Genomic DNA, 15644 nt, shown 5'->3' on the forward strand with positions numbered 1-15644 from the left:
CGAATCCAAGAGCTAGGTTCAAGGTGAATGGTACACTCTCTGACTATTTTCATATATGTAATGGTACGAGGAAAGGGTGTCCGCTCTCTCCATTATTATTTGCTATGATATTGGAGCCTTTCCTCTCTAAAGTGAGGAGAAATATGGAGATATCAGGGATATGCATTGGGTCTGTCGAACACAAAGTTTCAGCATTTGCTGACGATTTACTATTTTACCTCTCCACCCCTCAGGCATCATTATCTGCTTTGATGTCTGAAGTTTATAGATTTGGCATTCTATCTAATTAAAAAAAAAAAAACGGAGAAGTCTGTACTCTTACCCAGCCACGTCCCCTCAGCTATGGCAACGACTCTGTAACACTTTTATCCTTTAATTTGGAATATTGATTCTATATTTTATTTGGGGGTACATATTACATGGGATCCAAAACTTTTATATGATCTTAATTATAGTTCTTTATTAACAGGGATAATAGGCGACCTGCAGAAATAGAAGGGTCAATATTTAACATGGAAGGGTGAGTGCTCTTACAGAGAAAGTAAAGGCACTTTATATATATATTTTTTTAAATGCAACCTGCAAGGCAAAGGCGTAATGAGCTAGTATGCATAGCATACTAGTTCATTATGAATAACTTACCTTAGGAAGAAAGCCCCCGAAGCGGTCCTCCTTCTTCATCTTCACCGCTGCCATGTATCCCAGAGAGACTTCCGGGTCTCGCTGCTCCGGCGCTGTGATTCGCCGGAGCCGCGATGACGTCACTCCTGTGCATGGGAGCCGACACGAGTGGCAAATTGCCGTGATCTGCGGCCTGCTCAGTGTGCCTGCGTGCCGCTGTCTACGGTGCCTGTCTTTTTGTAAATATCTCCTAAACCGTGTAGGTTTAGGAGATATTTCTTGGGCCTACAGGTAAGCCTTAGTCTAGGCTTACCTGTAGGTCAAAGTGGTTTATAAGGGTTTACAACCACTTTAAGATGAGTATATTACCCAGAATAATTTATATATTTGTAGCACTGATCCCGGAAGGAGCGGCTGTTTTTTTCTGGACTTTCCGATTACCTCCCCCCCCCCCCGCTCGTAACTCGTCGTTCTTGTCTAGGGGTTCCCAAGGTTGATGGCCCAGTAACTGCAGAGACCGACACTTGACTTCCTTTTTAGTATTTTTATTTGCATAAAACAGTTGAACAAAACTTAGTCTCTCAGTTGGGGAAAAGAGGGTAAAAGGATAAAGTATAGCTCAGGTACTTTGGAACTGCTGACTTCAATAAAAGTCTCTCGCTACATAATCCAGGGAATAGCCACTCGCAACTGGATTCTTTAACTGTTGGATAAATCTTGTGCTTGTGGATCTAGCAGCCAACAAGTTATTTTAGCTTAGCAAAGTCTCTGCCACAGACTTGGTTGGAAAACTTTAGATGCTCATGGGAACTTAGTTGCAAACTGAAGGATAGAAGTAGGAACTTCCAGTATCTTGCAGCTGGTCTGGCGATACCGTAATAAATGTGGATTCAATTAATGTCCATAGCAGCTCAGCTTCCAGGCTCTTACCGAGCAGTCAGCCTCGTGCGTGGCTTTCCTACTGAAGAGTCCTCCCCTGGTTGCATGTAGAGTTGCTGGGCCACTCCAAACCCGAGCCGGCACCGGAGCACTTTAGAATTCTCCTTCCAGTTACTGTGCCTCGGACTAGCCAGTTCCGAGGCTCGGAAATGGATGGATCCGCACCCCAGGCCATGAGGGCCTCTGGGGGCTGGTCAGGAGGACCAGGACCATGGAGTCAGCAACAACTTCTGGACCAAAACCCAGAACCACGTGACTTCAGCACCTTAAGTACCCTCTCCCGGAATAAACAGCGAGACAAATGCGCCCACTGATTGGCTGCGTTCTAATGCCTCTCACAGGTGAAAACCCCACCTATGACCAAGCAGAACCTTAGTACACCAGCCAAACTGAAGCCAAAATACAATTCCGCATAATTAACCCCAAGACTCAACTACAGTCCTGAGAAAAAAAACGAAATTTACAGACATAGCGCATACTCATCAGGAGTACCAGCGCTACATCTACATACGGTACCGATTACACTCCCACAGATCTTTTTTAAACATCAATAGAAAGCCTTTGTGTTGTTTGTATGGAATGACAGATGTCCTAGGTTGGTTTATGATATTCTTTGTAGAAGCAAACTGGGAGGGGGAGTGGGGTTACCAGATGTAGATTTGTATTACAAAGCTAAGTCTTTAGTACGTATTTTGAACTGGTGCCATGACTCCTCAAGCAAAATGTGGGTCCCTTTGGAGAAGACAATGGCAGGGAGGAATCAGGCGGGTGCCCCATGGATTCCGAGTATATCCAGGGGCCTCTCAGATTGGACACCCCCTTTAACCCGGAATTCTTTATCTGTGTGAGATGAATTGAATAAATCAGGTAAATATGCTCCTCAGATATCCCTTCTGGCTCCACTGGAAGGATACCCTTGGTTTTCCCCCAGCGAAGGAAGAAGGATTCTTAGGTGCATGGGGGCTGGATGGGGACACTACGTGTGGCAAATTTGCCCCACAGAGAATTTTATCCCCTTTTTCAGAGTTGGTGTTAGTCTTAGGGAATCTGCTTCCTGAACCTCCCTGGGTATTATCCACAGCAGTCAGTTCTAGGGTCCACTATCTTTGTGGTTCACTTCCGACTCCTACAGAGTGCATCTGTCATCTGGTCTCAGGTGACCTGACAAAAACAAAGAAAGATGTACAGTAAATAATGCTTGGTTTCCATGCAAGAAGTAACATTCCCCCAGATGTTCAAAACCTTTCCTCACACATGGGCACCATTTGTTTTGGCAATTATACTCCCTCACTTATTCGCTTAATGATAAATATAATAAGTGATTACAATCTTTTGTCTATATAAAGATCTAGGGAATAGTGATGGACGAACTTCCGACGGGACGTTTCGCGAACGCGAACCGCGAACGCGGCCGATAGTTCGCGAACCGTAACGTTCGCGGCGGGCCCCATTGACTTCAATGGGAGGCGAACTTTGCAAACCTATAGGTCAAATTTGCAGCCACAAAATAATTATTAGCTGTGCAAACATAGTCCCACCACATGGCCAATGACATAACATATGTATGAGGTGAATCTGGGATCGACAACTACAAGCATTCTTTTTTTATATGGGAAATTGTTCTGACAATTCAGGACTGTGGAGCGCATGAAGGCAATGGAGGAGAGGGAAGGTCAGGGACCAGGGTAGGCAAAGAAGAGGGTGCAGGAGATGATCACCAGCAGCGTGACATACAACAATGACACCTGCACCGTGATAGAGTCATCTGACAGCAGCACCGTGATAGAGAGCACTGACATCAGAAGCGTGACATACAGCAATGACATCTGCACCGTGATAGACTGATCTGACAACAGCAGCATGATAGAGAGCACTGACATGATCAGCAGCGTGACATAAATCACTCACACCAGCACCGTGATATACAGCACTGATAGCATCACCGTGATAGAGAGCACTGACATCAGAAGCGTGACATACAGCACTGACATCAGCACCATGATATACAGCACTGACAGCAGCACCGTGATAGAGAGCACTGACATCAGAAGCGTGACATACAGCACTGACAGCAGCACCGTGATAGAGAGCACTGACATCAGAAGCGTGACATATAGCACTGACATCAGCACCGTGATATACAGCACTGACAGCAGCACCGTGATAGAGAGCACTGACATCAGAAGCGTGACATACAGCACTGACATCAGCACCGTGATATACAGCACTGACAGCAGCACCGTGATACAGAGCACTGACATCAGAAGCGTGACATACAGCACTGACAGCAGCACCGTGATAGAGAGCACTGACATTAGAAGCGTGACTTACAGCACTGACATCAGCACCGTGATATACAGCACTGACAGCAGCACCGTGATAGAGAGCACTGACATCAGCAGCGTGACCTTAAGCACTCACACCAGCACCGTTATATACAGCACTGACAGCAGCACCGTGACAGAGAGCACTGACATCAGCACCGTGATATACAGCACTGACACCTGCACCGTAAGCAGCCCCAGGAGGAAGTCAGCACAGCACAGGGATGGTGTGATCCCCTCATAATAAGAACCCCCAGGAGAAAATCAGCACAGGACACAGGGATGGTGTGATCCCCTCATAAAAATAACCCCCAGGAGAAAATCAGCACAGCACAGGGATGGTGTGATCCCCTCATAATAAGAACCCCCAGGAGAAAATCAGCTCAGCACAGGGATGGTGTGATCCCCTCATAATAAGAACCCCCAGGAGAAAATCAGCACAGGACACAGGGATGGTGTGATCCCCTCATAATAAGAACCCCCAGGAGAAAATCAGCACAGGACACAGGGATGGTGTGATCCCCTCATAATAAGAACCCCCAGGAGAAAATCAGCACAGGACACAGGGATGGTGTGATCCCCTCATAATAAGAACCCCCAGGAGAAAATCAGCACAGGACACAGGGATGGTGTGATCCCCTCATAATAAGAACCCCCAGGAGAAAATCAGCACAGCACAGGGATGGTGTGATCCCCTCATAATAAGAACCCCCAGGAGAAAATCAGCACAGCACAGGGATGGTGTGATCCCCTCATAATAAGAACCCCCAGGAGAAAATCAGCACAGGACACAGGGATGGTGTGATCCCCACATAATAAGGAACCCCCAGGAGAAAATCAGCACAGCACAGGGATGGTGTGATCCCCTCATAATAAGAACCCCCAGGAGAAAATCAGCACAGCACAAAACTCAGTGACAGTGACAAAACTCTTAGTCCCTATACCGATAAAGGACTGCTGCAGTATAGGGCAGCAGTCAAGTATAATATTCTTTCTATATTTGGAAAAAAGAATATTATACGTGTACAAGCCTATTACCATACCACTGATACCAGTCCTGAAAAGAACCTTTGTGGAACTAATAGTAACAGCTACTGTTTAAACTGACCCTCACTGCCTGACACACTGCTTCCTGCCTGTCCCTATATAAACTGACAAAACAGAGGAGACTGGAACAATTTACTGGTTACTCGAATAGCACTTTTGTGGACCTGATAGTAACAGCTAATGATGATGATGATGATGATGACTAATCTGGCTGTCCCTAAAATAGCAACTCAGGCTGCTGCAACAATCAGTAGCACAGCAAACCTATATACACCTAACACCTATACCAGTCCTGAAAAGAACTTTTGTATACCAAATAGCTAGCGATTTATCTCTCCCTACTCCACACAGCAACCTTTCCCTATAGTGACAGAAGAAAGAATGTAAAATGGCCACCGGATCGGGTGTATTTATAGGTTAGGGGGAATGTCCAAGTGACCTTGTGCTGTAATGTCTCAATTGGCTGTCCTGTACCCCATGATGGATGTGTCATCAGGTCAAAGTTCTTTTACACAGTAAAAACACGGAAGTCCGCCGGGAGAACGGCGCCAATAGTCCGCCGAACTTGCGGACCGCGAACAGCCGAAATTCACCGCGAACCAACCGCCGGGCGAACTGTTCGGCCATCACTACTAGGGAATTGTAATACATTTATTACCATAAAGTTAATAACAATGATAACGAATGTGTTAAAAACAAAAGATCGTTTGCTCTTAAAGCAGTATTAACCACCTCAGCTCTGGAAGATGTACCCCGCCCCCCCCCCTCTTTATGACTTTGCCATTTTTTTACGATGAATGAATGAATGAAATACTTGTATAGCGCACAATGCGAACTGAATCGCCTCTAGGCGATACAACACTGCATTATTTTAACTGACAACTGTGTGGCCGTGCGATGCTGTACCCACATAAATATTTTTTTCCCCACAAATAGAACTTTATTTTGGTAGTATTTGATCACCTCTGCGGTTTTTATTTTTTGTGCTATAAAGAAAAAAAGTGACAATTTTGAAAAAAAAAATAATAATTTTTTACTTTCTGCTATAAAACATATCCAATAATTTTAAAAATATAATTTCTTCATCAATTTAGGCCAATATGTATTCTCTTACATATTTTTGGTAAAAAAAATTAAGCGTATATTGATTGGTTTGCGCAAAAGTTCTAACATCTGCAAACTATAGGATATTTTTATAGAAATGTTATTTTTTACTAGTAATGACGGCGATCAGCTACTTATACTGTGATAATGCGGTGGACAAATCAGACACAAACTGACACTTTTGACACTTTTTGATGACCAGCGACACTAATACATTGATCAGTGCTAAAAAATATACACTGTACTAATGACACTGGCTGAGAGGGGGTTAACATCAGGGGCAATCAAAGGGTTAACCGTGTGCCTAACCTGTGCTTTCTCACTGTGGGGGGGGGGGGGGGAGGTGCTTGAAATATGGGAAGGCATAGATCCATGTTCCTGCTTTGCAGGAACACAGAATCAGAGCCTTACCTATTGACAGAACGGCAATCTGCCTTGTTTACATCGGCAGATCACCATTCTGTCTCTGTGACGAATGATCGACGAGTGTCGGTGAACATTGAATCAGCGATATCCGCAGATCAACTCCCGCTGTGTCTAATCACACAGAGAGCGGGTCGCCGGAAGCGCACATGCACGCCCCAGACTCGGAAGTGCTGGATCACGTAGTACATACATTTATTCCCACCCATCCAGGTGAAGGTATTTTAAGATTTTTGCCACAATCAGTCAATTGGTGGCACATTTAGGCTATGATGGAAATCTTAAGGTAGGTCAGCTTTAAGCCAGACGTAATTTAATTAAAGTGATTGTAAAGTCTTGTTTTTTTCTTTTTTTAACCACTTTTTTTTAGCCCCAGACCATTTTGCTGGCCAAAGACCAGACCACTTTTTGCGATCCGGCACTGCGTCGCTTTAACTGACAATTGCGCGGTCGTGCGACGTAGCTTCCAAACAAAATTGACGTCCTTTTTTTCCCACAAATAGAGCTTTCTTTTGGTGGTATTTGATCACCTCTGGGGTTTTTATTTTTTGCGCTATAAACAAAAATAGAGCGACAATTTCGAAAAAAACGCATTATTTTTTACTTTTTGTTATAATAAATATCCCCCAAAAATATATAAAAAAACATTTTTTCCCCTCAGTTTAGGCCGATACGTATTCTTCTACATATTTTTGGTAATAAAAAATCGCAATAAGCGATTATTGATTGGTTTGGGCAAAAGTTATAGCGTTTACAAAATAGGGGATAGTTTTATGGCATTTTTATTAATAATTTTTTTTTTTTACTAGTAATGGCGGCGATCAGCGATTTTTATTGTGACTGCGACATTATGGCGGACACATCGGACATTTTTGACACATTTTTGGGACCATTGTCATTTATACAGCAATCACTGCTATACAAATGCAGTGATTCCTGTGTAAATGACACTGGCAGTGAAGGGGTTAACCAGTGGGTGGCAGTGTAGGGGTTAAGTGTTCCTAGGGGTGTGTTACAAACTGTTGGGGGCTGGGCTTTCATATAGTGAACACTGATCTCTGCTCCAATCATAGATCAGCATCACTTGTTGCTATGCATAAAGGGGACCCTGTGAGACGATCGCGGGCAGGGCGGCATTAAAGATTGGACGTACCTGTACGCCAATATGCCTGCCCGTGCCATTCTGCCGACATACACTGGCGTGCACTGGTCGGGAACTGTTTAAATAACAAACATGTTATACTTACCTCCTCTGTGCAGTTGGTTTTGCACAGAGCAGCCCCGATCCTCCTCTCCTCTGGTCCCTCTTCGCTGCTCCTGGCCCCTCTTATTGAGTACCACCTCAGCCAGCAGCTTCCTATGGGGGCACCCGAGCTGAGTCCGAGCTCCGTGTATCGGTGTATCCATTCCGACATGGACCCCGGACCTGCCCCCGCCCCCTCTCCCCCCTGATTGGCTGACTGACTATGATTGAGAGCCACAGGAGCCAATGGCACTGCTGCTGTGTCTCAGCCAATCAGGAGGAGTGTCCTGGATGTTTTAGACATTTGTGAACATCGCTGGAGAGAGATGGGGCTCATGTAAGTAATTAGGGGGGCTGGGGAGGCTGCTGCACACAGAAGGTTTTTTATCTTAATGTATAAAATGCATTAAGATATCAAATCTTCTGTCTTTACAACTCCTTTAAATGGTTCCTGTTCCATTCCCACCTCAGATGGACCCTTTGAAGTGACATTACACATACTGTAATCTATACATAATTATATTACCAAATGGCCAGAGAGGAGGCTTTTGTCAGATAGCTCCTCCAGATAAAACTCCAGAGCTGGTTTATGGCATCCTTTTGTTTCTCAGAATGTCCAAGCAGTGTTCTGAAACTTTAGAGTCCTGCTGTATGTCAAAAGTTCACTGTACGGGCCCTTTCACACCGGGGCGGTTTTCAGGCGCTACAGCGCTAAAAATAGCGCCTGAAAAAAACGGCCCCTTTCACTCCAGTGTGAAAGCCAGAGGGCTTTGACACTGGAGTGGTGCGCTAGCAGGACACATCTTTGGAGCGGTAAAAGGAGCGGTGTATTCACCACTCCTAAACCGCTCCTACCCATTGAAATCAATGGGGCAGCGTGGCTAAACCACCGGCAAAGCGCCGCAGCAGCTGTTTTAAACCTTTTTTGGCCGCTAGCTGGGGTTAAAACTGCCCCGCTAGCAGCCGCAGACTGCCGCTAAAACGACGGTAAAGCGCTGCTAAAAATAGCGCCGACGCCCGCACCGCCCCAGTGTGAAAGGGGCCTAAGTCAGGTTATAAATAATGTCTATCATTAATGTAATTTAAAGGTAAAAATCATTGTAGGCCTCATATTTCCACATCAGTCGTTACTTAGTAAAGACAACAACACTTTGGCCTTACGCCAATCCAGTGGTACTATTCCAGTCGTTAAAATTAGTAAAAATGGCTTTGAAAGGTCAATTCTTTTAGGATCTGTGGGTGGATGCCATCTGGCCCAGGTGCTTTATCCACCTTTATTCTGTCTCAATATTTCTGGACCATATCACTTGCGGGTTCATTTGGGGCTGTGTCACTACCACCCCCATTATGGACATGAGCTCCCCCATGCTCCTTTGTATACACAGAGCTGAAGAATGTATTTGATAAATGTGCCTTCTCTTTGTCCCCAGTCACCCACTCCAGATTATTTTGGGCCTACATGCTCAGACTTGACCTTTTTACTATTGATATATTTGAAGAATTTCTTTGGGTTTGTCCTACTATCTTTTGCAATCTGTCGCTCGTTTTCATATTTTTTAAAAGCACATTTCTTATTATTTATATTTTTTTTTTAACTTTGGCCGTGAGCTTTATTATTAGCCTTTAATTCCCCGTACACACGAGTGGAATTTCCATCAGAAAACTCTTGGATGGTTTTTCCAACGGAATTCCGCTCAAACTTGGCTTGCATACACACGGTCACACAAAAGTTCTCTGAACTTTCGACCATCAAGAAAGCGGCGACGTACAACAACACTACGACAAGTCGAGAAAATTAAGTTCAAGGCTTCCAAGCATGCGTTGATTTGTTTCCGAGCATGCGTCGGAATTTTGCGTGTCGGAATTGCCACAGACGATCAGAACTTTTTCCGTCGGAAAAATAGAGGACATGCTCTCAATCTTTTGCTGGCGGAAATTCCAACAGAAAAAGTCAGATGGAGCGTACACATGGTCGGAATTTCCCACCAAAAGCTCACATCGGACTTTTGCTGGTGGAATTTCTGCTCGTGTGTATGCGGCATTAAAGTTTTTTTTATATTTACTGTATGTGTTCGTTGCATACATCTGACATTAATCAAATCATGTTATGGTCACGCTTACCCAGATGGTCCTTATTGGTACTAAGCTCTGCATGGTTTGAGATTACCAGGTCCAGCAGAGCATCATTCCTAGCTGGGGCCACAATGAACTGGACCATAAAATTGTCTTGTAATAGGTTTATAAATGTGCCTTTTAACTGTTCCAGCAGTGCCATTACTACAGCCAATCTCCGGGTAGGTAAATTCCCCATTATTATTACCCTCTCAGTCTTTGCAGCCCTTTCTATCTGTGCAAAAAGCTAAGTCTCCACCTCCTCAGTAACATTGGGTGGCCTATAACAAACTCCAATGATTAACTTTGAACTATGCACATCCATATGCAGTTCCAACCATAATGCTTCAGCCTCATCACAGTGTTCTCCCCTGCTCAAAGACGAAGCCTGTGAGAGCTGGAAATTGGGCACCATCTTGACTGCAAGAGCAAGCTAGCTGGAGCTCGGAAGAAAGAAGGAGTCCAGACCACTTGTGCGGGAACTACCTTGGCTGGGAAAATGTGAAGCGGTCCAGCATCAGTGCGACATAGCTGGGGATCAGGTGGAGCACTATCCCTACTGTGGAGGAGGAATTGAGCTCAAGGACAGCAGGAGCTCCCAGGAGATTTCACTATTGATAATGATGGGAAACAGGACAAATAGAGAGGGTGAAACTCCCTAACAGGAACAGCAATCCCCCTCCCCGTGAAAGGTGCTAAATGTGGCACCGGAGGGGGGGGGGGCATATAAGCGAGAGTTGGGTTGAATTCCTGAACTACTCAGCACACAAGAAGTGTGAGTGATGGGTAAAGTACTATGAATATTAATGATTGCTGGGACTTTATGTTACAAGGTATAAACAGAGATGAGAAGAATGTATTTAGATCATCTTACCATTCTGACACTTTTTATTTCAATGCTTCCATCTCTTCCTCCAACGCTTCCACTCTTTTATTCAATGCTGCCCCCTCTTGCTTCAATGCTTCCTCCTCTTCCTGCAATTCTGTCACCTCTTCCTTCAATGCTGCCCCCTCTTGCTCCAACGCTTCCACTTTTTTATTCAATGCTGCCCCCTCTTGCTTCAATGCTTCCTCCTCTTCCTTCAATTCTGACACCTCTTGCTTCAATGCTTCCTCCTCTTCCTTCAATTCTGACACCTCTTGCTTCAATGCTTCCTCCTCTTCCTTCAATTCTGACACCTCTTGCTTCAATGCTTCCTCCTCTTCCTTCAATTCTGACACCTCTTGCTTCAATGCTTCCTCCTCTTTCTGCAATTCTGTCACCTCTTCCTTCAATGCTGCCCCCTCTTGTTCCAACGCTTCCACTTTTTTATTCAATGCTGCCCCCTCTTGCTTCAATGCTTTCTCCTCTTCCTGCAATTCTGTCACCTCTTCCTTCAATGCTGCCCCCTCTTGCTCCAACGCTTCCACTTTTTTATTCAATGCTGCCCCCTCTTGCTTCAATGCTTCCTCCTCTTCCTTCAATTCTGACACCTCTTGCTTCAATGCTGCCCCCTCTTTCTCCAACACCTCCACCTTTTTATTCAATGCTGCCCCCTCTTTCTCCAACACCTCCACCTTTTTATTCAATGCTGCCCCCTCTTTCTCCAACACCTTCACCTTTTTATTCAATGCTGCCCCCTCTTTCTCCAACATTTTCACTTTTGTATTCAATGCTGCCACCACTCCCTTCAATGCTGTCACCTCTCCCTTCAATGCTTCCATTTTCTGTGGTCGTTTTTTTTCTCCAGGCCGCACAGCTGATCTTCTCTCTGTCTGTATATATGAGTAATAGGAGCGTCGGTGTAAGGTCTTTGGTTATTATTGTTGTGTTCTCGTCTTCTCCTCTTCCTGGGAAGATGTCTGTACACAGGGGAGGGTGTGTAAATGTCACTCCAGCTTCCTAAAATAAGAATAGACAATTCTATATTATCATTATTGTAATTAGAAGAGATGCCGGGTTCCTGTGTGTCAGAATAAACTTTGCACTCCTATTTTCCCCCAAAACTTGCAAAAACTTAAGGCGGACCTGTCAGTAAGGCCTGATTCTCACAAATGCGATTTCAGCCGCACAGAATTGCATAGCATTTGAAATCACATTGTTTTCAATGGTGCCCATTCAGATCTTGTGGAGAGACTGAGGAAGCCCCCCTTCCTACAGCTGCACCATAGGGACTGGTGAGAGGGCACTGCCCACTGTTTACACCATACCTCCCAACTTTCCAGGATTCGCCGGGATTTTCCCAGGACTTGATGAAAGGCTTTGTCCCGGTGTGGAGCCAAGTGCTGAAGCAAGTTCCAGCACTTAACTCCAGTGGCTTGCCCACGAGCACACATCAGCGGGGGCACCAGTATCACTACCCTGCGGCTTGTGGAGGGTGTCTAGTGTCTTGCATACTGCAAGCATAGCTGTGTAAATGGGACAGGCAGCCAGTGGTGAGAGATAACAGCTGCCTCACAGACACGGCTCACAAAAGCTTGTGGCTGAACCCGCCTCCTCCTTGGCTGTGATGCTTTCCTGCATACAGACAAGAGGGGGAGGCAGGGAGGAGTCAGGACAGGGGCAGACTGGGTGGCAATTGGCTCCCTGCTGCTCTGATGCCCAGAAGAGCCCGAAGGTGGTAATGCAGAGCGGGGCTCTGTGAGTTGACAGCCCGACTTCTCATGCTGGATGCTGGCTGGCGGTATGTGATGAGGAGGACACTGATGGCGGAGGACAGATAAGGGGACGCTAATGGTGGGGGGACATTGATGGTTGGGGACACTGATGGTGTGGGGACACTGATGGTGGAGGACAAATGAGGGGGATACTGATGCATACATCCCAACTGTCCTTTGCTGACCCCTGTACTCTGCCCTACTAACTCCTGTCCTCCGTTCTGTTGACCCCTGTACCCTGCCCTATTCACACCCTGTCTTCCATCCTGCTGACCCCTGTACCCTGCCCTACTGACTCCTGTTCTCTGTCCAGCTGCCCCCTTTACCCTGCCCTACTGACTCCTGTCCTCTGTCCTGCTGACCCCTTTACCCTGCCCTACTGACTATTGTCCTCTGTCCTGCTGACTCCTTTACCCTGCCCTAGTAACTCCTGTTCTCTGTCCTGCTGACCCCTGTACCCTGCCCTACTGACTCCTCTCCTCTGTCCTGCTGACCCTTTTACCCTGCCTTACTGACTCTTGTCCTCTGTCCTGCTGACTAGGGATGAGCTTCGAGTTTGAGTCGAACTCATGTTCGACTCAAACATTGCCTGATCGCCTTTTCAGGGAACAGTGAACAATTTGGGGTGTTCGCGGCAAATTCGAAAAGTCGGAACACCCTGTACAAGTCTATGGGATAAATCTAAAGTGCTAATTTTAAAGGCTAATATGCAAGTTACTGTCCTAAAAAGTGTTTGGGGACCCGGGTCCTGCCCCAGGGGACATGGATCAATGCAAAAAAAAGTTTTAAAAACTGTCGTTTTTTCAGGAGCAGTGATTTTAATAATGATTAAAGTGAAACAATAAAAGTGTAATATTCCTTTAAATTTCCTACCTGGGGGGTGTCTATAGTATGCCTGTGAAGGGGCTCATGTTTTCCGTGCTTAGAACTGTCCCTGCACAAAGTGTCATTTCGTAAGGAAAAAAAGTATTTTAAAATCACTTTGAATTGTCCGCTCCCATAATACAGAGAATACTCAATGAGTGTTCTCTGTATAACCGAGCTCTATATCACGGTGCTGGTGCTGGTGATCATCTTCTGCACCCTCTTCTTTGCCTACACTCACCTTCCCTCGCCTCCATTGTCTCAAGAGTCCTGAATTTTCAGAATTTCACATATAAAAAAAAGAATGCTTGTAGTTGTCGATCCCAGATTCACCTCATACATGTGTTATGTCATTGACCATGTGGTGGGACTATGTGTGCACAGCTAGTAATTATTTTGTGGCTGCAAATATGACCTGTAGGTTTGTAAAGTTCACCATCCCTGTGATGTGCTGACTTCCTCCTGGGGCTGCTTATTATGAGGGGCTCCCACCATCCCTGTGCTGTGCTGACTTCCTCCTGGGGCTGCTTACGGTGCAGGTGTCAGTGCTGTATATCACGGTGCTGGTGTCAGTGCTGTATATCACGTTGTTGGTGTCAGTGCTGTATATCACGGTGCTGGTGTCAGTGCTTTATGTCACGCTGCTGATGCCACTGCTCTCTATCACAGTGCTGGTGTCAGATCACTCTATCACGGTGCTGGTGTCAGTGTTTTATGTCACGCTGCTGATGTCAGTGCTCTCTATCACGGTGCTGGTGTCAGATCACTCTATCACGGTGCTGGTGTCAGTGCTTTATGTCACGCTGCTGATGTCAGTGCTCTCTATCATGGTGCTGGTGTCAGATCACTCTATCACGGTGCAGGTGTCATTGCTGTATGTCACGCTGCTGATGTCAGTGCTCTCTAGAGGTCGACCGAAAAAAAAAGTGCTAACTTGCGTTTGAAAGACCTCTGCGTAAATACCGCGTCACATAAAATATTGCAACAACCGCTATTTTATTCCACAAATACTACACACATCAAACACCGCCACCCAGTGTGTCAACACTGCGCCAGTAATCAACCTCCCCCCCCCCCAGCTGCCACTTGTATATATATAAATTAAATAATTAGAAGGTAAAAATAACCACACACCTACACTGTGTTAAATCACTATCACCTTGTGGCGCTAAATAGGTAAGATCAATCCCCCTGTAAAACCACCAAACCTAAATAATGGGAGTGTACAGAGTGGATTCTCCAACCCTTATTGCATACACCTAAAATAAAGTGTATATAAGCAAAATCAACAAATCAAGTGTATAGAAATTATCAAATGACCTAGTTCATTCAATAATTATAAGTGCAAGAGTAAACAGAAATTTTCATATCCATTAAAATATGTGCATATCCCTCAACAAAAAACAATATATTCACAAATAAACAAATAAATAAAAATATATATATACAATAGTGTATACCAATTCCACAAGTGTTTATATTAAGCAGAAAAAACAAGTCATTTTCTTAAGTGAGACAAAACAATTTCTTAGCACATAAACAAAAAGAGAACAAAGTGCTCAGTAGAAATGTCCCAAAGTAGAGCGACAGGTAGTGATAAAATAAAAAATCAGCAAAAACTTCTTATGTATGCTTTCTTATCAGTGTCCCCAATCGATGAAAAACTCCTTCACCACACCACCAGTGACCCCCTATGGATGGAGCACTCACCAGACAGGTTGCCTAGCACTCTCGCACCAGGCTCAACTGGCGTTTTAAATTGTTTAATAGTGATGGACGAACTTCCGACGGGACGTTTCGCGAACGCGAAACGCGAACGGACACAAACGTTCGCGAAAACGACCGTTCGCCGCGGGCTCCATTGACTTCAATGGGAGGCGAATTTCGCAAACCTTTAGGTCGAATTTGCGGCCACGGGGTAATTATTAGGGGGTAGCACGTAGTCCCACCACCTGGACAATAGCATAATACATGTATGAGGTGAATTTGGGATCGATAACTACAAGCATTTTTTTTTTATTTGGGAAATTGTTCTGACAATTCAGGACTATGGAGCTAATGAAGGCAATGGAGGAGAGGGAAGGTCAGGGACCAGGGTAGGCAAACAAGAGGGTGCAGGAGATACAGAGCACTGACAGCAGCACCGTAATACAGAGCACTGACATCAGCACCGTGACATACAGCGCTGACAGCAGCTCCGTGACATACAGCGCTGACAGCAGCTCCGTGACATACAGCGCTGACAGCATCTCCGTGACATACAGCGCTGACAGCAGCTCCGTGACATACAGCGCTGACAGCAGCTCCGTGACATACAGCGCTGACAGCAG

General features: G+C 45.4%; 1 protein-coding gene across 3 annotated transcripts in view; it reads right to left on the minus strand.

Annotated features, from left to right (window-relative positions):
* Positions 1–15644, minus strand: part of LOC143923372 (uncharacterized) — a 46630-nt gene that overhangs the window by 12002 nt on the left and 18984 nt on the right. Inside the window, exons 2-3 of one of the 3 annotated variants that reach the window (XM_077446998.1) lie at positions 11413–11695; positions 10688–11328 (exon numbers count right to left, since the gene is read on the minus strand). In XM_077446998.1, coding sequence (XP_077303124.1) covers positions 10702–11328; positions 11413–11517 — 732 coding nt within the window. In that variant the 5' untranslated portion in view covers positions 11518–11695 and the 3' untranslated portion in view covers positions 10688–10701. Of the gene's footprint in view, positions 1–10687; positions 11696–15644 lie in introns of all 3 variants that reach the window. The other 2 variants (XM_077446999.1, XM_077446997.1) reach the window with 2 other exon arrangements.

This window comes from Lithobates pipiens, unplaced genomic scaffold, assembly GCF_037356315.1.
Source record: "Lithobates pipiens isolate NorthernLeopardFrog02 unplaced genomic scaffold, aLitPip1_a1.2 Scaffold_22, whole genome shotgun sequence".
Classification (NCBI taxonomy): Eukaryota; Metazoa; Chordata; class Amphibia; order Anura; family Ranidae; genus Lithobates; species Lithobates pipiens.